At 43.3% G+C, this 25,943-nt stretch overlaps 2 protein-coding genes across 3 annotated transcripts in view; one reads left to right on the top strand and one right to left on the bottom strand.

The window, feature by feature from the left end:
- LOC137324636 (zinc finger protein 292-like) overlaps positions 1 to 1,563 on the bottom strand; it is a 198,458-nt gene extending 196,895 nt beyond the window's left edge. Inside the window, exon 1 of the mRNA XM_067989168.1 lies at positions 1,434 to 1,563. Coding sequence (XP_067845269.1) covers positions 1,434 to 1,562 — 129 coding nt within the window. The 5' untranslated portion in view covers position 1,563. The remainder of the gene's footprint in view (positions 1 to 1,433) is intronic.
- Positions 1,315 to 25,943, top strand: part of cga (glycoprotein hormones, alpha polypeptide) — a 158,276-nt gene continuing 133,647 nt past the window's right edge. Inside the window, exons 1-2 of one of the 2 annotated variants that reach the window (XM_067989170.1) lie at positions 1,315 to 1,510; positions 16,283 to 16,383. The gene's annotated coding sequence lies outside the window, so the exon portion shown is untranslated. Of the gene's footprint in view, positions 1,511 to 1,662; positions 1,745 to 16,282; positions 16,384 to 25,943 lie in introns of those variants that run through there. The other variant, XM_067989169.1, reaches the window with a different exon arrangement.

Here is a 25,943-nt window from a genome sequence, read left to right on the forward strand (position 1 = left end):
GAAAGCAATACAAGAGCAGAATTGGCACTAGCTACGTCACATATAGGAAGGGTAAAAGAATCAGAGTCCACTTAAGCCATTTGTGCAATACCTGTAATTTATCACAAATAGCTCCTACAAGGAATGTCCTCTTAGGACTGCTTCTTTACATAATGCATAGCTCAGATGTGCTCTCCAGATAATCCAAGTTTTGAATAAAATATATATAAAATGTTATTTGGTGTTTTTCTACAGTTATTCATGTAAAAATACAACATGCCTACATTGAATAAAACAGTACCGTTACACCAGCCATGGGTTTCTTTATACCTCATAACAATTAGGTTTCATTACATCTTGATTTAATTATGCAAATAAAGATTTAAAAAAAAACTTAGTGGATTACTCAACGCCTAGCTGGAAGAGAATTAAAAGACAAACTCAATCCCCATTCTCACATTGCTGGAGACTAGCATCTCCAACAGTTAGTCCTCCTACTTCTCAAATGAAATACAGCTTCATAACACTATTCTAGGTAGCTATTATCCCATATTGAAACTTTCCAGATTTTATATCAACTTCAATACAGGCCAGATGTCCTAGTGCAAAAACTCACATTGAATTGACATAATAAAAACAGCTTTTTAATACTGCACCATTAAAACATGGTTCTTATTAAATACAAATCACATTACCTAACTGCTCAGATCTCTGATCACTATTTTAACGTGTATTATCCTCAAGTGTGTAGACATCACGAGGCATTAAGTGCAACTTTCACTGCAAATATAGATGTGATTAAACCTAACTTTTGAGTTCCCTAAAACTCGTGCAACATTGAACATAGTCTGGCAAAAAGATATAACACCCTGAATAATGCATAAATATTTAAGAGCCTGAGTTAGATTTATAAATAATAGGGGGAAGGAAGGGAAAAGCTTAGGCTGCTACGAGCAAACCAACTAAAGTACATTTCTCTCCTAATGTTACATGGTGACGTTAACCTGATTTTTTTTGCACATACACCGGAAAGAAAAGGGCCAAGCCAGGCAAGGGAGGGTGACGTTCTGGGACCCACTCGGGTTACAATCAGCTGTATTGTCGGTGCGTGCCAGCCCCTCCCCCCTCCTCGTATTTACAATCTGCTGCTTACAGCCCTTTTTTAATTTAAGGGATTGCGCAGCGCGCATCGAACATACGACGCCGCAACGAAAACAAAGAAAGATCGGGGGGGTGGGGGGGAGAAAGAGATTAGGGGGGAGTGGGCAGCTGCGGCAGCGCAGCTCCTAGAGGCCAGCGGGCATTCGACGAGAAAAACCGCGCCGTAATTAACAAAGAGCAGCAATGCTGAGAGCCGCTACCCCCCCCACCACACATATTTATACATCTACATTTGGAGGGGGGGCTCCGCTAATTAAAGGCACCAGGGCCCTCTCACCGCCCGCGCCACTGACCTGGCAGAACCGCTGGCAGTAATCCCCGGACGACTGCACGGACACCCCGAGTTCCCGCAGCTCGTTGCCCAGCTCCCGTAAGTTGTCCGTCAGGTTTCTAACGTCTGCATCAACCTCCTCGTCCGCCATCTTTCTGCTGCGCTCATGCGCGTAACGCGCCCCGCTGAGCGACGTGACGCGACGCCGCGCCGCTGATTGGTCCGTGTTCATGCAACGCCGGGGCGGGGGAGAGGAGGAGGAGCCGCCAAAATGGCGAGATCATGTGACCGGGCGCGCAGGGTGTGGGGAGTTTATCAGGTGGTCCTTCGAAGGTGAGGAATTCTGTTTTCGGAAAAAAACGTCAATAATGTTGGGTTTCGAATATGTTTGGTACATTAATGAAGCTGTTAGCTTCCTTTAAATTTCAGAGGTGATATTTATTACCAAAAAGGTGGCAAACCCAATGGACTATCCAGTAGTTCAGAAGTTGCATTCTAGATATGACATTTACTCTTCAGTGTGAGATGCATTAAACTAGGTCATATTCTTCACCCACATGGATTAGGTTTTATTTTGATAGAATAAGATTTCTCATATCTACAAACCTCCTGATAGTAGTGATCTGGTGGAGAGATGTTTAAATCAGGGAAGCATGTAGCAAAAACAATGTGGTTCTAATGGGAAATTTTAATTTTCATATAGATTGGGAGAAGCCGAACAACTCAAGTAGTCAAGGCAGCGACTACTAGAAAGTATTTGAGACAGTTTTCTAGAACTACGATTTAGAACTGACATGGAAACATACTGGATTTAAGTGTTGAGTAAGAATCCAAAATTAGTTAACAATCTGACTGTAAGGAGGAATCTTGCAAACAGTGACCATAATATGATTGAATTTGATATTAGGTTTGAGAGGGAATAGGGACCATCACACACCAAGGTTTTAAATTTAAATAAGGTAAACTTCAAAGGGATGATAAATTAATTGAACTGGGTTGAATTGTTAATAGGTAAACCTACAGATAAACAGTGGCAAGTATTCAAATAAATATTTGGTACAATACAAAACCAGTAAATCTAAAAGGCAAGGGCACCACCTGTGTAGATGAGTAACCTTAGTCACCAAATGAGGTAAGAGACATTATCAAGCTCAAAGAAAAGGCTTACACAAATGCAAGGAAAAGTGGAAATCCAGCAGACTGGGATAACTATAAAAAGCAACAAAGGGATACAAAGAAAATAATAAGGGGTGTAAAAAGGAATATGGGAAAAAAAACTTGCAAAGGATAGCAAAGCTAACAGCAAATGTTTTTATAACTATATTAAGAGACAGCTATAGGGGAATGTGGTCCGATTAATGACTAATGGACAATAATGAAATGGCAGTCTTGTTAAATGTGTACTTTGTACCCTTTTCACAGTGGAGGAAGAGGACAAAACACTAGCGGTACAAGGGAACCTAAAAAAAAAGTCATGGGGAAGAACTTAGTGGATTTAATATAAGTTTAAAAAATGGTAATGGAGAAAATAACAGGACTTAAGACAGACAAAAGTCCAGGACCTGGTAATTTCCACCCCAGTATATTTAAAGAAATAGGTGAGGAAATTGCAGATGCATTAGTCATCATTTTCCAAAGCTCTCTAGTTCTTTGTGTTTAACATCTGCAGCTATACTCATTTTCAGTCCTCCATTAGCCCCTATAATCACTTTTTTAACACGGTTCTGAAGTTGCCCTGTAACCTAAACTGTGGACCCCCAGCTCCCTCTCCGTTGTGAAGTTCATTTTTCTTTATTTTTCTTCTGATTGCCTTGTTGAACTGGCATTTGCTAATTTTAAATGTGTATTTGTCCTTTATTTTCCTCAGCATGCCTTTGAAGGTGTTCCTTTACTAAGATATTAGTGAATAATTTCCCCCACTCTACTTGTTTTGTTTTTCTCTTGTTTGTCCTTTTGAAAATTGTATATCTGGGTGTGTTGAACCGTGGCAGTTTTGAATCCCAAATCATGTCAAACTTGATCATATTCTGCTCACTATCATCCAGAGATGCTATGACTTCAATTTTCTGCATGCTGTTTCCTGAATGACATCCTCATATTTCATTTAGGATTATAATGAAATATATACAATTCATAACAGATAGATTTTCTACCCCTGCGTGAGTGTACTCGAACATTTGTATTTTCAAAGGCCTTTTTATTTGAAAAATACATTTTATAGAACTACTGGACCACTATATTACAATTGCTACTCTGAAAATTCAAGATGAAAATCTAGTGACGACTAAACTTAACCCTGGATTAATATTTTGTTCCTCTCCCCATAAACAGGTTGGCTCCTCAACGTACTGGTCTAAAAAAACATTTTGTACACACTCCAGGAATTCATCCTCCACAGTATTATTGCTAATTTGGTTTGGCTAGTCTATATGTAGATTAAAGTCACCCATGATTACTGTTGAACCCTTGTTACATGCATCTCTAATTTCCTGTTTGATGCCATCCCCTACATTACCACTACTGTCTGGAGGCCTATTGACAACTCCCACCAGTGTTTTCTGCCCCTTGGTGCTTCTTAACTCCACCCAGACTGATTCTACATCTTGATTTTCTGAGCCAATATCGTTTCTCACTATTGCTTTGATTTCATCCTTTACTAACAACGCCACCCCAGCTCCTTTTCCTCTTTGTCTGTCCTTCCTAAATATCAAATACCCTTGGATATTCAACTCCCAGCCTTGGTCACCCTGCCGCCATGTCTCTGTAATTGCAATTATATCATACCCGTTTACATCTATTTACGCTGTTAATTCATCTACCTTATTACGATTGCTTCGTGCATTCAGATACGGTGCCTTTAGATTTGTCTTTTTAACATTTTTAGACATCTTAACATTTTTTTGTACTGTGGCCCTATTTATCTTATTACCATTTTTTCTTACCTGGACCCTATTTGTTAGTGCACTCTTTTGTTTGTACGCTCTGTCCCTTCCTGACACAATCTTGTTATCCTTAACCCAATCACTTTCCTGTACTGCTTCTTTGACTTTTCTCTTTAGCATTCTAGATTTCTCTCCACCGGGAACCTCCCCCCCCCCCCCCCCCCCTATTTAGTTTAAAGCCCTATCTATCTTCCTAATTATTCGATTCGCTAGAACTCTGGTCCCAGCATGGTTCAGGTGTAGTCCGTCCCAACAGAGCAGCTCTCTCTTTCCCCAGTACGGGTGCCAGTGCCCCACGAATCAAAACCCATTTCTCCCTCACAATCTTTAAGCCATGCATTCATCTTTCTGATCTTATTTACCCTATGCCAGAGATTATTACCTTTGTGGTTCTGCTTTTTAATTTAGTCCCTAGCTGCTCAAACTCTCTCAGCAGAACCTTTTTCTTAGTCCTACCTATGTCGTTGGTACCTATGTGGACCACGACAACTGGATCCTCCCCCTCCCACTCAAAAGTTCTTCTCCAGCCCAGAGGAGATGTCCTTAACCCTTGGGGACTCATGCTCCTGGCTTCAGAGAACAGTTTCTATCCCCCTAACTATACCATCACCTACCACGACCACCTTCCTTTTTATTCCCCCCGCTTGAACGGTTTCATGTACCACGGTGCCACGGTCAGTTTGCTCGTCCTCCCCGCCATCCCCGCCCTTGTCCACAAGGGTTGCAAGAACCTCAAATCTATTGGACAAGCGCAGGGACTGAGGCTCCTGCAATACTACCTCATGGATCCCCTTACCTGCCTCACTCTCAGTCACACCCTCCTGTCCCTGACCACGTGTCAATTCTAAAGTATTTAATCTAAGGGGTGTAGCTGCCTCCTGGAGCAAAAGGTCCAGGTGGCTTTATCCCTCCCTGATGTCTCGCAATGTCCGCAGCTCGGACTCCAGCTCCTCAACTTGGAGCCGAAGTTCCTCGAGCCGCAGACACTTACTGCAGATGTAGTCGCCCTGGACAAAAATGTCCACAAGCTCCCGCATATTGCAGCAGCAACACATCTCCTATTCTCCCATTATTTTAATTAATTAATTTAGTGTCAATCAAATTATTTACCTCGTTTAATTTATTAGATTAATTAAATTAAGTTTAGTTTTTAAAACTTAGTTATATGCTATATGTTAAATTAAAACTAAGCCCACCGTCACTACCAATCACTTACCTGTTCTCACCTGTGACATCACACTGCAGTTTTCTCTTGTTGCAGGTCTGCAGCTGCTTTTATCCCCATTCTTGGTCTGCTGCTGCTCAGGTCCGCCGCTGCTCTGCAGAAAATGTTAGGAAAAGCAAGGCAAAGCAGCACCTCCTTCCCCCACTTCACCGAACTCCCACACTTACCAAACTCTCAAGTTGCTCACTTTGTGCCTGCTGCACCAAGTGCTGGTTGCGCTCACAATATTTCTACTGTTCGTGACTCAGGTGAGTCAGCCCTGCTCTGCTACTGTTTCAGGAGCCAGTTTAATCAAGTTAACCACTTAACCAACTACAGCTGTTCTCCATGGGGAGAGGAGTTCCTGGAGTGTGCATGAGATGGTTTTTTAGACCAGTACGTTAAGGAGACAACCAGGGAACAGGCTATCCTAGATTGGGTATTGTGCAATGAGAAGGGGTTAATTAATAATCTTGTTGTGCGGGGTCCTTTAGGGAAGAGTGACCATAACATGGTAGAATTCTTCATTAAGCTGGAAAGTGAAGTCCGAAACTAGGGTCCTAAATCTAAACAAAGGAAAGTACGAAGGTCTAAGGAGTGAGTTGCTATGATAGATTGGGAAGCTTCATTAAAAGGCATGGCAGTGGATAGGCAATGGCTAACATTTAAGGAACGAATGCATGAATTGCAACAATTATACATTCCTTTCTGGCACAAGAACACAAAAGGAAACGCAGCCCAACCAAAGAAATTAAGGATGGTATTAGATCCAAAGAGGAGTCACATAAAGTTGCCAGAAAAAGTAGCAAGTCTGAGGATTGGGAGCAGTTTAGAACTCAGCAAAAAAGGACCAAGAGATTGATTAAGAGTGGATAAATAGAGAATGAGAGTAAATTTGCAAGGAACATAAAAGCGGACTGTAATAGCTTCTAAGAGTATGTAAAAAGAAAAGGATTAGTGAAGACAAATGTAGGTCTCTTACAGTCAGAAACAGGAGAATTTATAATGGGGAACAAGGAAATGGCTGAGCAATTAAACAAATACTTTGGTTCTGTCTTCACAGAAGAGGACACAAATAACTTCCCAGAAATGCTAGGGAACCAAGGGACTAGTGAGAAGGAGGAATTAAAGGAAATTAGTATTAGTAAAAAAATTGTGCTGGAGAAATTAATGGGACTGAAAGCCGATAAATCCCCAGGGCCTGATAATCTGCATCCCAGAGTACTAAAAGAGGTAGCCATGGAAATAACGGATGCATTGGTTGTCATCTTCCAAAATTCTATACATTATGGAACAGTTCCTGCAGATTGGAGGGTGACAAATGTAACCCCACTATTTAAAAAGAAGGGAGAGAGAAAACAGGGAACTACAGACCAGTTCGCCTAACATCAGTAGTAGGGAAAATGCTCGAGTCTATTATAAAGGATGTGATAACAGGACACTTAGAAAATATCAATGGGATTAGACAAAGTCAACATGGATTTATGAAAGGGAAATCATGTTTGACAAACCTACTGGAGTTTTTTGAGGATGTAACTGGTTGAATAGATAAGGGAGAACCAGTGGTGGTTTATTTGGATTTTCAGAAGGCCTTTGACAAAGTCCCATGTAAGAGGTTAGTGTGCAAAATTAAAGCAAATGGGATTGGGGGTAATATACTGGCATGGATTAAAAATTGGTTAACAGACAGGAAACAGAGAGTAGGAATAAATGGGTCTTTTTCGGGGTGGCAGGGTACCGCAGGGATCAGTGCTTGGGTCCCAGCTATTCACAATATATATCAATGATTTGGATGAGGGAACCAAATGTAATATTTCCAAGTTTGCAGATGACACAAAACTAGGTGGGATTGTGAGTTGTGAGGAGGATGCGAAGAGGCTTCAGGGCGATTAGACAAGTTGAGTGAGTGGGCAAATACATGGCAGATGCAATATAATGTGGATAAATGTGAAGTTATCCACTCCAGAAAGAAAAACAGAAAGGCAGAGTATTATCTAAATGGTGATAGATTGGGAAATGTTGATGTACAAAGGGACCTGGGTGTCCTTGTACACCAGTCGCTGAAAGCAAACATGCAGGTGCAGCAAGCAGTTAGGAAGGCAAATGGTATGTTGGCTTTCATTGCAAGAGGATTTGAGTACAGGAGCAATGATGTCTTACTGCAGTTATACAGGGGCCTTGGTGAGACCACAACCTGGAGTATTGTGTGCAGTTTTGGTCTCCTTACCCAAGAAAGGATATACTTGCCATGGAGGGAGTGCAGCGAAGGTTCACCAGACTGATTCCTGGGATGGCAGGTCTGTCGTATGAGGAGAGATTGGGTCGACTCGAGTTTCGAAGAATGAGAGGGGATCTCATTGAAACATATAAAATTCTGACAGGGCTAGACAGACTGGGATGGCGGGATTGTCGTATGAGGAGAGATTGGGTTGACTCAGCCTGTATTCACTCAAGTTTAAAAGAATGAGAGGGGATCTCATTCTTCTGACAGGGCAAGACAGACTGGATGCAGGGAGGATGTTTCCACTGGCTGGGGGACCAGAACGAGGGGTCACAGTCTCAGGATATGGGGTAGGACATTTAGGACCGAGACGAGGAGAAATTTCTTCACTCAGAGGGTGGTGAACCTGTGGAATTCTCTACCACAGAAGGCTGTGGAGGCCAAGTCACTGAATATATTTAGGAAGGAGCTGGATAGATTTCTAGACACAAAAGGCATCAAAGGGTATGGGGAGAGAGCAGGAATATGGTATTGAGATAGAGGATCAGCCATGATTATATTGAATGGTGGAGCAGGCTCAAAGGGCCGAATGGCCTACTCCTGCTCGTATTTTCTATGTTTCTATGTAACCACGTGGAGTAGATATTCTGTACAAGGAAAGTACAAAGACCTGAAAAATATATCAAAACACTCAAGTAGGAGACCTTCATTCAAAGGCTGACAATTACCACACATAAGGAGAGTGTGCTGCCTTTCATCTTGGTTGGGATACCATTTTCCACAGGACCTCATAAAGAGAAAGGAGAACCCATTGACCTGCATTAGGTAAGGGCACTATTGTTTTATGAAGGCATGTGGACTTCTTCTAGTGATTAACTACTTTATTTCCTCAATATTCTCCCCCCCCCCCCTCTTCCCCCACTCCCCCGAACGTGCCAATTCTTGATAGGTTACTTTCCCATTGGTACCAGGAGCCCTCTGGTACTTCACCCAAGTTGCCCTTCTTCATTTGTGGGCCTTGGCAATGAGTGTCAGACATTCAGTGTCTGAATCCCTTCCTGACATCCTAGTGGGGTTGTTTTATTGTGAGAGAGTGTGGCCTATCACATGGCTACATCTTCCAGAGCAGTCCTGTGGAGTTTGGATATTTTGAGACAATGACTGTCCCATCCTTAGCACCTCAACTCTAGCAAATTAATTTGACATTTGTTTATTTAATCCCTGCAACAATAATACCTCCAATCATCTTCACTGAGACTCAGGCTTACCTCTTTGATATTCCTCATATCCCAGTATATGGAATTGGCTGAGTGTGCCCCATGCTTTCACCCTAACTGTCCATCCATCCCTGTTTTCCTTCTTGACTCTGTCCTATAGCCAATGTTCTTCCCCAGTGTTCATTTTCCAACATTACTAAATCTTTACAACACCATATATCGCACTGGACCAGAATTTAATACTGCTGATAGATATTTGGGAATATATTTCCTGCTGGCTTTTTTGTGCATTGTGCAATTTCCTGTATACAATGAACATTTGTATATTACACATGATTCATAATGCAACAAACTAACCAACAACATAAAAAGCCTGTAGATGTGCAAGGATCATTCAGAAGTTAACAGACTTCATATTGGAGGGGAACAATCATCCAGTTGGAAATTCCCAAACTATATATGGAATTTGAGGGTAGGATTAGAGGGTAAAAAAGACACTGGACACAGAAATGATAAAAGAATAAGGTGTGCTTGGAGGTGAATTTGTACCAGGGTTGCCCTGCTTGTCCACCATAACTTTGGCAGAAGAGCAATGGAAACCCCAGAAAAATGGTGACAATGGCCCAGAATTTGCTGTAGCAGGGCAACGAACAGCATCTGCTGTTAGTTAGACTTGCCCTTGCCAGTTTAATCATGATATTTTGTGCCACAAGTTGCTGAAAGTGCGAGCTGATAACGTTGCAGCGAGGGAAACTGGGCATCTGGGATCTGAGTGAACAGGGCAAGCAACTGTGTATCTGCTTAACCAATCAGATTGAAGGATTGTGAAATTAACAGTGCAAGGACTGAGAAGGAAGTGTAAGTTAGAATGGGTGAATACAATGTCAAATCAGGTACAGAAAGAGAAATAAAGAGAGGGAAAGAAAGATTGGATTAAGAGAGAGAAAAAAGAGACAGAAGGAAAAAGTAAAACATTTTTGTAATTTACATTTTTTTTAAAAATCTCCAACGACAATTAAAACCTGAAGGAATGAGACTCCACACCTGTAATAGTTAGTTTTCAGTTCCACAGAGGTTGGCTGGCAGTAATTAACACTAATCACGTTGTTAAAAGGGTGCTTAGACTTGAAATGACTTGACGAGTTGGCGAGTTTAGTTTGTATCTACTGCGCAGATATAGGAACTTCACGCCGTTCAATGCATTTCAATGGTGAGGCAGACAGATGCCATTTTTGCGAAGCTAACGGCGGAATGACACATCTCAGAGAGCAACTTTTAGATTTCTGCGTTTAATCAGGCATCTAGCCTCACCTGAAATTGCTGTACATTTTCCGCATAAGTAATGACGAGCACCATTAGCCTCACTGTTATCTTGACAGCAAATTCTGGGCTATTATGTTTATCCGTTTTTCTGGAGTTTCCATGATTGTTCTGCAAAGTTATGACGGACGAGTGGTAAAACCCCTGTGGAAATTCACCTTTTTTTTTTCAAAATAGCCGGTAAATAGCACAGGTAAATAAAACATATCCCTGTGCTTTCCTCACACAATGAAATACACTTAAAATGTAGCTGATTACATATTGGGCTATATTTTCCCTTATTTGAAAAACAGCGTTAATGACCCTTCTTTTGTAGCTTTTTAAGACTTCAACTAAAATGGCAGGTGTACACTATTTTAATATGTGCCATATCGTTCAAAACAAATTCTTCAGCATTAATAAATAGGATTTAGCCTGCAATGACAGTCCTTTAATACTTCTTAAGGAGATAACGAGTCTCTTAATTAGAATTAATATTGAAGAGCTTAGTAATCCACCTTTTGAGTAATGGCAGAAATCATTGTTTCTTTAAAGTTGAGACTGCCAAAGCCCATTCCACGTAGAAGCCTTACAGTCGGCAGAGAGAGGCGATTTTTATTCCAATACATGTGCCAGGAGAAAAAGGACTGTGTACCAACGCACTTCACAGTCCAATCTGACTTGCGTATAAATCTTTAAAAGTAAATGTATTACTTAAGCCAGTCAAATATGCTTTGTGCTGTTTTGTATTATTGTTTGGCAATATAATAAAAGCTTTGAAGAAAGCCTGCACTGAAGTGAGTCTATAAAGTAAATAGAGCAGACTGTAGTGGATTGAGCTCACACATTAAGCATATTTTTATGGCACAAAGCCATTTTTCAAATAATTGGGTTGCTTCATGCTTTCCTGATACTTTACTGTGGCCCACAACATGGAGCTCACAATATCTAAAGCAATGCAGTGACAAAAAGGATGAAAACAAAAATATAACCATCATGCTCAATTAACTGAGTCAACTGAGTTGCAAGTAGTCTTTTGGTGTTAAAACACTCCTTATAGTTCAAAGTCACTTTTATGCTCGATGTCAGCCTTGGGTCAGTGTTAGTACTCTTGTATCTGAGTCAGAGGGTTCACATCCCACTCCAGAGATGTAAGCACATATTCCAGGCTGATACTTCAGTGTCGTACTGAGGGAGTGCTATACTGTCGGAGATGCCATCTTTCAGATGAGGGCCCATCTGCCCTTTCAGATGGACATAAAAGATCCCATGGCACTATTTCGAAGAAGAACAGGGGAGTTCTCTCCGTGGCCAATATTAATTGAGCATGGTCGTTATATTTTTGTTTTCATCCTTTTTGTCACTGCATTGCTTTAGATATTGTGAGCTCCATGTTGTGGGCCACAGTAAAGTATCAGGAAAGCATGAAGCAACCCAACCCTGGCCAATATTTATCACTCAACCAACATCACTAAAAAAGATTATCTGGTCATTATCATATTGCTATTTGAGGGACCTTGCTGTGCCCAAAATTGGCTGCTGTGTTTCCTGTATTACAACAGTGATTACACTTTTTTTTAAAAAAGTACTTAATTGGCTGTAAAGCGCTTTGGGGCATCCTGAGGTCATGAAAGGCACTATATAAATGCAAGTCTCTCTTAAAAATATTTAAATTATCCAACCATTTAGATGAAGGAATGTAAATAACACAGTAAAGTGGAAATTTAATGCTTGATAAAAATTGAATTATCAGATCATTTGAATGAAGCAACTTTGAAATATGAGTAGACTGTTCGAACATATAGATACTACACATAGACCCAGAATTGTTATAGCTTAAAGCAACTAAAGTATTTATTAACAACTGAATGGAAATATGGAGCATAAAATAATTTGTTCAATAGCATTGATAAAAGAAATAAAATCCATAACAGGTTAATTTTTTTTTTGAGAAATAAATTTGGCTATTAACAGCCTTTCCATTGGCAAATTCCACCTATCTTCAACCTCATGTCCCCTTTTAGACTCTATGCTGATTGTAAGAAATGTAAGCTTCACATTATGGAGTCCTCCTCAGTAAATCCCAGTGCTCAGAATTAACTGCTGAGCTCCAAAACCCCCCCAGTTTATAACCTGTTAAGGTATCTGATCCATCTGTTCTGAGTAACCGTGAATGTTTTCTTTCCCATTCACAAGCAAATAAAATAACTCATTAACATATGCGATTGCTTCTGAATGCTTGCAGATGGGTTACTGGGAAATAGGTAGTTTTTAATAATAATACAATGCAAAACTACCAAACATCATCTTACAACAATTAAACACAGTACCCTAAGGAACCTAAAATACATCCTGGTCTGCAGATCTCCAATCCATTTTTATGGTACCAAACAAGCACAATGGACACATCTGTAGCTAGTTTAGGAAGGTGCATACAGTAGCCTAGTGGTTATTGTACTAGGCTGGCAACCCTGAGGTTGTGAGTTCACATTCCATCAGGATACAGAATATTCTACTACAGTGATGCAGGCATTAGCAATTTAAATCAGCAACCAGTATTTGAACGTTATTTTAAACTGACACGAGGAGGATCTATACATTTGTAGCAGGATGGTTTTCGCTCCAAGTGAAAAAAAGAGAAGGATCTGGATGATGGATTGAACCGGATATGACAAACAGCTTTGTTCCATTCTTACATTTTTTGCTTTTCTGTACAGCATGATTATTGGATCCAGTGTAATTTCTCACTCTGTGAAAAACATGTCAAAAATAGATTTAAATCAAGAAAGAAAATGTTGAATGATATATTTACTGACTTCCATCGTGTTGACTTGCCATAAAATTGACAATAACCCTCAGCTTCTGTCTGGCTGTTTTCTCCCAGCATTAGGTGATCCCCGCACCCTCCCACCCCCCAAGGCCTGCTCCAGTGTCACTATGTGTATGGTTGCTTTAAATCTGTCACATTTCACTCATTTGGGCTCACTCCTTTGGTTTAAAAACATAACCTGATGTGCACACACCTCCACTTGTTTAAATTAATTTACAAACTGTCTCTCTTTGCAATCAGAAACTCACTGAAAATTTTCATTGATGAATACTTGGTTTGATGTTTGAAAGTGGCCTTTGGCAGTTTTCCTTATTCCCCTTCCCCCCTCCCACATCTGTTGGTGAAGTTCCTTTTTCAAAATTAATTCTCAGGATGTGGGTGTTGCTGGTAAGGCCGGCATTTATTGATCTAATTGCCCTTGAGAAGGTGGTGGTGGGCCGCCTTCTTGAACTGCTGCACTCCGTGGGGTGAAGGTGCTCCCATAATGCTGTTAGGTAGGGAGTTCCTATCTAAGACCCAGTGAATATGAAGGAACGGCGCCATAAGTCCACATCGATATGTGTGACTTTGAGGTGATGCACCTGCTGTCCTTACCATTCTCGGTGGTGAAGGTCACTGGTTTGGTAGTTGCTGCAATACATCCTGTAGATGGTACACACTGCAGTCATGATATGCCGTTAGTGGAGGGAGTGGATGTTTAACTCAGCGTATGGGATGCCGATCAAGCAGACTGCTTTGTCTCGGATAGTATTGAGCTTCTTGAGTGCTGTTGGAGTTGCACCCTTCCGCAAGTAGAGAGTATTCTATTACACTCATGCCTTGTAGGTGGTAGAGAGGCTTTAGAGAATCAGGAGGTGAGCCACTTGTCGCAAAATACCCAGCGTGCTCTATGTGGCATTTATGTGGCTGGTCCAGTTCAGATTCTGGCCAATGGTGACCCCCAGGATGTTGATGATGGAGGACTCAGCGATGGTAATGACGTTGAATGTCAAGGGGAGGTGGTTATGCTCTCTTGTTGGAGATGGTCATTATCTGACACTTGTGTGGTGCCAGTTAGGAAGGCAAATGGTATGTTGGCCTTTATTGCAAGAGGATTTGAGTATAGGAGCAAGGATGTCTTACTGCAGTTATACAGGGCCTTGGTGACACCACACCTGGAGCAGTGTGTTCAGTTTTGGTCTCCTTACCTAAGAAAGGATATACTTGCCATAGAGGGAGTGCAGCGAAAGTTCACCAGACTGATCCCTAGGATGGCGGGATTGTCGTATGAGGAGAGATTGGGTCGACTCAGCCTGTATTCACTCAAGTTTAGAAGAATGAGAGGGGATCTCATTCTTCTGACAGGGCTAGACAGACTGGATGCAGGGAGGATGTTTCCACTGGCTGGGGGGGTCCAAAACGAGGGGTCACAGTCTCAGGATATGGGGTAGGACATTTAGGACTGAGACGAGGAGAAATTTCTTCACTCAGAGGGTGGTGAACCTGTGGAATTCTCTACCATAGAAGGCTGAGGAGGTGAAGTCACTGAATATATTTAAGAAGGAGCTAGGTAGATTTCTAGACTCAAAAGGCATCAAGAGGTATGGGGAGAGGGTGGGAATATGGTATTGAGATAGAGGATCAGCCATGATCATATTGAATGGCGGAGCAGGCTCGACGGGCCGAATGGCCTACTCCTGCTCCTATTTTCTATGTTTCTATGTTTCTATGTTTATGGACAGGACATACCTGGGCAATTTTCCACATTGTCGGGTAGATACAGTGGGAGCCTGATTTAAATTTAACGCTGGCCGACCGAGTTTCCCAGGGCTCGGGAAACCCGGCAGCAAAATGGAATTGGCAGCTGCCAGATCAAGCAGATAAGTGCTTTTTATGGCTCTGCTTGTCTGCTAGGAGGAGCAGCAGTGCTGTCTCCGGCCCTTCAAACAACCCTTCTGCCGATTGCAGCCTCTCCTCACTACCGTGATCAGCCGATTTTCCCCGCTCCCCCCCAACCCCGATCTTTGCCTGCCTCCCTCCCACCCGATTGCCGTGCCCCGACCCCTCCGCACCTAGCCCCGATCTTTCCCGAATACCGGGGAGTGCCACCGACTGCGGCCTTCTACTGCTGGCTTTCCCGTTCGGCAGCTGGTCAGCCTGTCAATCTGGCCAGCTGCCGGACAGGAAACGGAATAAAAAAATGATAATGAGGTTCTGCTGTTAAATTCAACCAGACCTCCGTGCTCCTTGGATTTCCGGGTTATCCCCCTGAAATCACTCGCCCCCACTCCCCATCCTCTCGTAAATATGCCTTTAATCAGCTGATATTTGTCCAAGTGCTCCGTCATTCTGTCCCTGATGATAGATTCCGATAACTTCCCCACAATTGATGTTAAACTGATGTGTCTGTAGTTACCTAGTTTCTCACTCCTCCCCTTCTTAATTAATGGAGTGAACTTTACAATTTTTCAATCCAAAGGCACAATTCCTGAATCTAAATAGGTTTGGAAAATTCTGATGAATGCAAATGCAATTACCTTACCTATTTCTTTTAAGAATTTGTGGTGGAAACCATCAGGTCTTGGAGATTTGTCTATCTTAAGACCCCTTATTTTCATCATTACCATTTATTAACTCGTATTAAATACAAGTATCCCTCCCCTTGACTTATTTTTAGGTTCCCTTGTACCACTGGTATTTTATCTTCTTCCACTGTGAAGACGGATACAAAGTGCTCACATAACAAGCCTGCCATTTCATTGTTGTCCATTATAGTCTCCCATTCATATGTCTTTCATGGGCGCATATTCCTCTTTAACACTATCTTTCTCTTAATATATTTATAAAAAAACTTTTGCCACCAATGTCCTTAGAAACCCTTCCAGCCGTCTCGATGTTGTAGCGATTACCTGGACTGTCACAGTCTCCAGGGTGTTGGTCATGATAACTTCCTGCGATGTGTTGCAGGTGTGTGTAGTGGACTCCTCCCACTTATCCATCATTTTAGCCATACGTGTGGAAACCGTCTCCACTGTCTCCTCATGAGATTGATGCTCCTGAATCATTGCTGTTTTGAAGTCTGGCTCGCTGAGATCTGGGTCCCTAGACTCCTCAGCCGAACACGTTTGTTTCTCCTCCATCTGTGGAGGAATAACACTCTCTCTCTCTTCCACTTCCAGGTCCTCATTCTCAATAGTTCTCAGTGACAACTGGCGACGATCCTTCTAACTGTACAACTAATTCCTCGCGAGTGAGTGCCTCTGTGCTGGTGCTTGCACAGGTAAGACAAAGTTGATGACAACTTGGAGTACTGTGCACAGTTCTGGTCTCCATATTATAGAAAGGATATCGAGGCATTGGAGAGGGTGCAAAAAAGATTCACAAGAATTACCAGAACTGAGAGGATATCCTTATCAGGAAAGGCTGAACAGGCTGGGGCTCTTTTCTCTAGGGGTGACGTGATAGAGGTCTTTAAGATAATGATAGTGTTTGTTAGGGTAGATGGAGAGAAAATGCTTCCACTTGTGGGGGACTCCAAAACTAGAGATCATAAAAATAAAATAGTCGCTAATAAATCCAATAGGGAATTCAGGAGAAACTTCTTTACCCAAAGAATGGGACAAATGTGGAACCCGCTACCACAAGAAATAGTTGAGGCAAATAGCACAGATGCATTTAAGGGGAAGCTAGGTAAGCACGTGAGGGAGACAGGAATTGAAGGATATCCTGATAGGATTAAGTGGAGTAGGGAGGGAGTATGGAGCATAAACGACGGGATAGACCAGTTGGGCTGAATGGCCTGTTTCTGTGCTGTAGTTTCGATGTGACTCGATTTAAAACATGGAGGAGAGACTGGAGAAGCTGGGATTGTTCTCCTTAGAGCAAAGAAGGTTAAGGGGAGATTTAATAGAGGTGTTCAAAATTATGAGGTGTTTTCACAGGGTAGATAGAGTGAAACTGTTTCTACTGGCATGAGGGTTGATAAACAGAGGACACAGATTTAAGATAATTGGCAAAAAAGCCAGGGGGGAGATCAGGAGAAATTTTTTTACTCAGTGAGTTATGATGATCTGGAATGCACTGCCTGAAAGGGTGGTGGAAGCAGATTGAATCGTAACTTTCAAAAGGGAATTGGATATATACTTAAAAAGGAAAAAATTGCAGGGCTATGGGAAAGGAGCAGGGACTAATTGGTTGCTCTTTCAGAGAACCGGCACAGGCATGATGGGTCGAATGGCTTCCTTCTTTGATGTATGATTCTGTGATTTTATGACTGTGGCAGCAGCTGTTGATCTGGAAGTGCCTGGTCATTGGAGTTGCTGGTCTCTTCCAATACATCCCCTGTGATGTGAAAGACAAAAGGGCTTGTTTTGCAGTGCATGCAGTGGGAGTAATTATGACTTTGGCCGAATAGTGTAAAATGGGCCACTTCGGATCAGCCTCCCATTATACAGCTCTCCCAATTTTCATTTCTATTGATGGAACTGGGTTCATAAGATTTAATTTAAATACCTAAATCAGTTGTGCGCTTGTATCAGTTGGTCGCCTGGGCCGCTTCGTCTGAGGATCACAGCAACATGGTGGCAACAGGAACATAGCCGTCAGGATTCCTCCAAGTCCAGAGCATCATTGACTGCACCAGTATTGTTCTGTGAGCTCCTTCACGCATAGGAACAGGAGCAGACCATTCAGCCCCTCCATCTTGCTTCGCCATCCAATTAGATCACAGCCGATCTATATCAACTTTCGCCTTGGTTCCATATCCCTTAAAACCCTTACCTAAAAAAAAATCTATCAATCTCAGTTTTGAAATTTTCAATTGACCTAGCCTCTGCTTGAGGGAGAGTTCCAGATTTCTACTATCCTTTGTGTGAAGAAGTGCTTTCTGACATCAGTCTTGAATGGCCTAGTTCTAATTTTAAGGTTATGCCCCATTGTTCTGGACTCCCCCTCCAGAGGAAATAGTTTCTCTCTATCTCTCAGTCAAATCCTTTAATCATCTTAAACACCTCGATTACACCTTAATCTTCTATATTCAAGGGAATACAAGCCTAGTCTGTGCAACCTGTCCTCATAATTTAACCCTTTTAGCCCTGGTATCTTCCTGGTGAATCTGTGCTGCACCCCCTCCAAGGCCAATATATCCTTCCTGAGGTGCGGTGCCCAGAACTGGATGCAGTATTCCAGATGCTTTATACAACTGTAACACAACTTCCACCCCTTTGTAACAATGTGATCACCTTCATGATTTGCAAGCCCTATTAATGTGCAACTGGTGTGTGATGACTAGCAGTGCATCATATAGGTCTGTGCCTGCTTTCCTGGTAGTTGCCATAATGCTCTTATATTGCATCAGTCAACCATTCCCTTACTGTTTGCCCTTGCACAGCTCTTGGAGACAAGGGCTATCCACTGCACACTTGATTTATGACACCTCTTAGGAACTCATGATGGGCTGTGGAACTCCGCTACATTCAGATCTATGAGTCAACGACAACCCTCATCGAGCAGACCACTGGAGTCTGGACAGTACTGGTGGATTCTTGCAATACAGCCCAGAAAAAATATCCCGTATGATTGTGGTTTGCTGTTTGCTGCATAAGGTTGTTCTGTAATGAGGACTACACACGGATAGCCTTCAGCATGGTAAGGAAGAAGAAACCAGTGACATGAATGATGGTGAGGAAGTGGAAGGGTTTCAACAGTTACCTACAGCCAGAGCTTTTCAGCAGTCGCTCATCAAAGAGAACTTCAGCTGAATGATTCATACTTCTATGCATTATCAGTCATGATCAACATATGTTTCAGTCCTACCACCCTACAATCAGCAATATCTACTCAAATACCAAAATTGCTATTCACATCACCTAACATTGCAAGATCACCAGCCACTACAGGTACACTCTCTGCACACAAGATTTCAAACAATATTGTGGTTTTACTGGCTTAGTGAAAGTCCTACACACTATTTCTCACTTTGGTGTGAGTCCCTGGTGTCTATTTGAAGTGCTGTCTTACCTACTATAATGCTTCTACAAGGTGGTCCTCCAGAGCCTGCCTCACCCCACTGTAAGCACCCTGAGAGATGCTGTTACTGGTGTCACAGACTCCTGTGGGGTGGACTAAGCTGCAATGACATCAAAGTGACCATGTACTCCATGGTCGACTGCAGAGTGTCGATGCCATGCTTGAAAATCTTACATAAGTGGATAGTGGATCCCACCATCCTAATCAACATGTTTTGGAAGCTCCCTGGCAGGCAATCCAATGCAATTAACAATTGGTAGCGTACAGAATATATTTTTTTACTGAACTCTGGGTGGGGGGGGGGGGGTAGTTTTAGCCCCCTCATGACGGATGGGAAAGGATTGGGGGCGGGGTGGGGGGGGGTTAAATGGGCAAATATACAAAACCCGACTCCAATGTCTACGTCTGTTTTAACCGCGGCGGGTTTGAGGGCGTCCAAGTGACCCACTATGGAGAGGCAGGTCCGTGATTATAATATGTTAATGAGGCTCCGTTTCTCAGGTTTTATCAGCCATTTGAATTTAATCCTAGCTTCTCTTACACGATGAGTGGAAGTGGGATAATATGCGCCTTATGGCAGGGGCCATAATCCTTGTTATTGTGAGCATCTTATCATAGGGTGCATGATGACAGGAAGAAACAGCAAGTGTACCAAGGGAGCAGATGCAGCTTTTGAAGGTGAGTATAAGCAGAAAGAGGTGCAGTGACGTCTTGCCTACTGACTTTTAGATAGCCATGGGAAATGGAGAAGGAGATAGTGCAGAGGCAAAGGTATGGTCTTACAGGGATGTGTAGAAGACTGAGAGATGTGATGGGAAGTGTTACCGTGGCACTCCTGGTGGGATCATTAGATTTCTAACTGCACTGCAGCCAGATCCTGGAGAAAATGCTGCTTGCATTCACATGTTGTACCTCCTTTCCGTGCCCATTCACCAATTTGCTTTGGTGTCTGCCAACCATCTGAGGGGAGGAAGATCTCTACCAGCATCTCTGTGGCTGGATCCAAAAAGCTCGGGGCCCTGCTGACACTCTTCTTGCCCCCAGAGATATTCTTGCAGCTCCACAGTGTTGCTTCCCTTTAAGTTGCTGCAGGCCCTCCTGAAGCAGCAGCAGCTAGTTTCCTGCCTCCTAATCGGTGGGCTGCCGACAGGGACTGTTTTTTGCAGTGGCAGCTCATCTATTGCATGCTAATGAGGGGCAATCCGAAAACTGGGATGGGTCCCTCGTCGACTCCGCTGGGCGGCTGTTGATCTCATACTGCACAGATCCCGCCAGTTTCACCCTGGGAGACCAAAGTAGATCCCGTAAAATCAATTCTTACTAAGTGTTACATGCTAATATAACAGATGCTAGGACTGATGCACTGATTCACAAATAGACACAGATACAATACAATATTTGTACAGTTGCTGCAGTTTTAACAGTTACATTGATATGACAGTGTCTACACCTGAAATGTCACATCCAGTCTGATCTTTTTATGGATGCTGAGTGATGTGCTGTGTCTTTCCAGCGTTTTCTGTTTTCATTTCAGACTTCCAACACTTGGAGTTTTTGATCCTCTTTTTTATATGTAGATATGAGTATTTTTTGGTAATATAAAGCCACCAGAGCTATAATTTATTTAGTAACTTATCAGGCACATCTTACTTATAAGATTAATAGAAGTGCCTGGAATTTCTGCAGAGATTCTTCTGATCTCCCCCATAACTCAGAGAAACGGCATAACAGCTGTTCCCACCATTTTACCGCAGTTTCCGCTGCCAAACTCATGGCGAGAGACCAGGAAATCCCCACAGACATTCTACCTCATGATGTCGACAAAGCAGCTTTTTGTTTTAATCAAAAGTCTCAATTAGCATTAGAAGGAAAATCACATGCCTGGAATTAGGGCGGGGTTTCTCCAGCAGGAGAGTTACGGAACCACCGGAGAAAGGGTGTAAACAAACAGAAAGAGCAGTTTCTCGGGGGTTTCCACCAATTTCCAGCCAAAATCTTGGCGGCAGATCAGGAGAACTCCGCGGAATTTCAGGGCAACTGTCTTTGACTGAGCTGCACGGTGGGGTACATTTTAACTTTCGTCATGTAAACTAAATGGTACAATTTTAAAGGGGGTGCAAGAACAGAGAGACTTGGGGGCTTATGTACAAAAATCTTTGAAGGTGGCAGAACAAGTTGAGAAGGTTTTATAAATAGAGGCATAGAGTACAAAAGCAAGGAAGTTATGCTAAACCTTTATAAAACACTGGTTAGGCCCCAGCTGGAGTATTGGGTCAAATTTTGGGCACCATTCTTTAGGAAGGATGTCAATGACAGTATTGGTAGGAGTGATCACCGCACAGTCCTCGTGGAGACGAAGTCCTGTCTTCGCACTGAGGACACCATCCAACATGTTGTGTCGCACTATCACTGTGCTAAATGGGATAAATTCAGAACAGATCTAGCAGCTCAAAACTGGGCATCCATGAGGCGCTGTGGGCCATCAGCAGCAGCAGAATTGTATTCCAGCACAATCTGTAACCTCATGGCCTGGCATATTCCTCACTCTACCACTAGCAACAAGCCAGGGGATCAACCCTGGTTCAATGAGGAGTGTAGAAAAGCGTGCCAGGAGCAGCACCAGGCGTACCTAAAAATGAGGTGCCAACCTGGTGAAGCTACAACTCAGGACAACATGCATGCTAAACAGCGGAAGCAACATGCTACAGACAAAGCTAAGCGATTCCACAACCAACGGATCAGATCAAAGCTCTGCAGTCCTGCCACACCCAGTTGTGAATGGTGGTGGACAATTAAACAACTAACTTGAGGAGGAGGCTCTGTAAACATCCCAGTCCTCAATGATGGCGGAGTCCAGCACGTGAATGCAAAAGGCACGGCTGAAGCATTTGCAAGCATCTTCAGCCAGAAGTGCCGAGTGGATGATCCATCTTGGCCTCATCCCGATATCCCCACCATCACAGAAGCCAGTCTTCAGCCAATTTGATTCACTCCACGTGATATCAAGAAACGCCTGAGTGCACTGGATACAGCAAAGATTATGGGCCCCGACAACATCCCAGCTGTAGTGCTGAAGACTTGTGCTCCAGAACTAGCCGCGCCTCTAGCCAAACTGTTCCAGTACAGCTACAACACTGGCATCTACCTGACAATGTGGAAAATTGCCCAGGTATGTCCTGTCCACAAAAGTAGGACAAATCCAATTTGTCAGTTGCCAACTACCAACTACCGCCCCATGTGGTGGAGGCGAATCAATCATGGCCTTCAAAAGGGAACTGGATAAGTACTTGAAATGAAAAAATTTGCAGGGCTATGGGGAAAGGGCGGGGGAGTGGGACTAGCTGGATTCTCTTGCATAGAGCCGGCGCGGACTCGATGGGCCAAATGGCCTCCTTCCTCGCTGTAATCTTTCTATGATTCTCTCAGTCTACTCTCAATCATCAGCAAAGTGATGGAAGGTGTCATCAACAGTGGCACATACTCACCAATAACCTGCTCACCGATGCTCAGTTTGGGTTCCGCCAGGACCTCTCGGCTCCAGACCACATTACATCCTTGGTCCAAACCTGGACAAAAGAGCTGAATTCCAGAGGTGAGGTGAGAGTGACCGCCCTTGACATCAAGGCAGCATTTGACCGAGTGTGGCACCAAGGAGTCCAAGTAAAATTGAAGTCAATGGGAATCGGGGAAAACTCTCTAGTGGCTGGAGTCATACCTAATACAAAGAAAGATGGTAGTGGTTGTTGGAGGCCAATCATCTCAGCCCCTGGGCATTGCTGCAGGAGTTCCTCAGGGCAGTGTCCTAGGCCCAACCATCTTCAGTTGCTTCATCAATGACCTACCCTCCATCATGTGGTCAGAAATGGGGATGTTCGCTGATGATTGCACAGTGTTCAGTTCCATTCGCAACCCCTCAGATAATGAAGCTGTCCGTGCCCGCATGCAGTAAGACCTGGACAACATCCAGGCTTGGGCTGATAAGTGGCATGTAACATTCGCTCCAGACAAGTGCCAGGCAATGACCATCTCCAACAAGAGAGATTCTAACCACCTCCCCTTGACATTCAACGGCATTACCATCACCGAATCCCCCACCATCAACATCCGGGGGGTCACCATTGACCAGAAACTTAACTGGACCAGCCCCCATAAATACTGTGGCTACAAGAGCAGGTCAGAGGCTGGGTTTCAGTGGCGAGTGACTCACCTCCTGACTCCCCAAAGCCTTTCCACCATCTACAAGGCACAAGTCAGGAGTGTGATGGAATACTCTCCACTTGCCTGGATGAGTGCAGCTCCAACAACGCTCAAGAAAATCGACACCATCCAGAACAAAGCAGCCCCCATGATCCACCACCCTAAACATTCACTCCCTCCACCACCGGTGCACCGTGGCTGCAGTGTGCACCATCCACAGGATGCACTGCAGCAACTCACCAAGGCTTCTTCGACAGCACGTATCAAACCCGTGACCTCTACCACCTTGAAGGACAAGGGCAGCAGGCACATGGGAAGAAAACCACTTGCACGTTCCCCTCCAAGTCACACACCATCCCGACTTGGAAATATATCACCGTTCCTTCATCGTCGTTGGTTCAAAATCCTGGAACTCCCTACCTAACAGCACTGTGGGAGAACCTTCACCACCACCTTCTCAAGGGCAATTAGGGATGGGCATAAATGCTGGCTTTGCCAGCGACGTCCACATCCCATGAACAAATAAAAAAAAGGCCATAGAGAGGTTGCAGAAGAGATTTACTAGAATGGTGCCAGGAATGAGGGACTTCTGTTACGTGGAGAGACTGGAGAAGCTGTGGTTGTTCTCCTTATAGCAGAGGGTTAAAGGGAGATTTAATAGAGGTGTTCAAAATCATGAAGGGATTTGATAGAGTAAATAAGGAGAAACCATTTCCAGTGGCAGAACAGTCAGTAACTAGAGGACACAGATTTAAGGTAATTGGCAAAAGAGCCAGAGGTGACATGAGGAAAAACTTTTTTACGTGGCGGGTTGTTATAATCTGGAATGCACTGCCTGAAAGGGTGGTGGAAGCAGATTCAATAGTAACTTTCAAAAAAGAATTGGATAAATACTTGAAGGGTAATAATTTGCTGGGCTATGGGGAAAGAGCAGGGGAGTGGGACGAATTGGATAACTCTTTCAAAGGGCCGGCACAGGCATGATGGGCTGAATGGCCTCCTTCTGTACTCTATGATTCTATGACTATGATTCCGGCAGCGATAAGGCAGGAGACATTTTGAGGCTCGGGCCTCATTTAAACAGAACTGATGAGCCACAGGCAACAACCGGGCGTCCTGATGCAGCTTGCCGGATTTGGCCTGGTGCAATGTCAGGTGGCCTCAGGGCCTGCAGCAATGCAAATCCTGGGGGCGATCGTGATTGCGGAGAAGGGGGAGCCCGAGGTGACAGTAAGAAAAGAAAGGAAGACTTGCATTTATATTGTGCTTTTCACAACCTCAAGACATCCCAAAGCGCTTTGCAGCCAATTAAATATTTTTGAAGTGCTGTCACTGGTGTAATGTAGGAAACGCAGCAGCCAATTTGCACACAGCAAGGTCCCACAAACAGCAATATAACAATGACCAGATAATCTGGTTTTTTTTGGTGATGTTAGTTGAGTGATAAATATTGGCCAGGACGCCAAGGAGAACTCTCCTGCTCTTCTTCGAAATGGGATCTTTTACATCCACTTGAGAGGGGGCCTCGGTTTAACGACTCCCCCAAAAGGCAGCACTTCCGACAGTGCAGCACTCGCTCGGTATTGCACTGAAATGTCTGCCTGGATTTTTGTGCTCAAATCTCTGGAGTTGGACTTGAATCCATGACCTTCTGACTCAGAGGTGAGAGTATTATCACTGAGCCACGGCTGACACCTAATTACCTTTGTGAGGCTCTGAGGAACACTCTGTTCCTTTTGACCCCATAAAAGTAATTTTAAACTTAATTTTAAACGGGTTCTTCAGCTGCACACCCAGTAAAACTGTTCAGAGAGCTCAAAGTGAATGCTCCCAACAGTTCTATTCTAAAATTGAATTGTACATAGGACCCCGGTTTGCATATTAAAAGGGCCTACTGCTTGAAACAGGTGGATGCACCGGCTGTACAGCGGTTGGCCCCTGTAAAAATGGTGGAGGACGAAGTGTTATTGGAGCAACGAGTCTACTGACACCATTTTGAGGTCGTTACTGGCATGTGAACAGCAATTTCAGCGATTGGCCCCAATGAAACTACTTTTGTAGTAGATAAACTGGCATTTTTTTAACATGGTGCTATGAAGTGGAGTTGAGGGGGGTGCAGTTGGCTGACCAAACTTACCTCTTTGACTAAGTTTTCGGTCACCTGTCCTAATATCTCCTGATGTGGTTCGGTGTCAAATTTTGTTTGTAAATCGTTCCTTTGAAGCACCTTGGAATGTTTTCCTACGTTAAAGGCGCTATAATAAATGCACGAAGGGCCTGTAAGATTTGACCTCTCAGCACAATGAACAATAATAACTAGTCTGTTACAGAGCAAAGTTATGCACATCAATTAATCACATTCACTGTCAACCAATAAAATCGTCTCATCATATCATCCAATCAGAATTCATCTACCCATTATCTTGGTGAACATTGTTTCAGATTTGTTTTTTGCACAATCACCATGATTTGTGCCATAGAATCCAAAGCAATGAAAAATACTTTAATATTAATACATAAGCAACAGTTTAATCTCCATTTAGACTTTTGCATTGACTTCCTTTGAAGCAGTGTGAAAATTTGAAGTGGCCATCTGCCTTCCTTTAAGCGTGTTGT

This window comes from Heptranchias perlo, chromosome 8 (assembly GCF_035084215.1).
Source record: "Heptranchias perlo isolate sHepPer1 chromosome 8, sHepPer1.hap1, whole genome shotgun sequence".
NCBI classification, from domain to species: Eukaryota; Metazoa; Chordata; class Chondrichthyes; order Hexanchiformes; family Hexanchidae; genus Heptranchias; species Heptranchias perlo.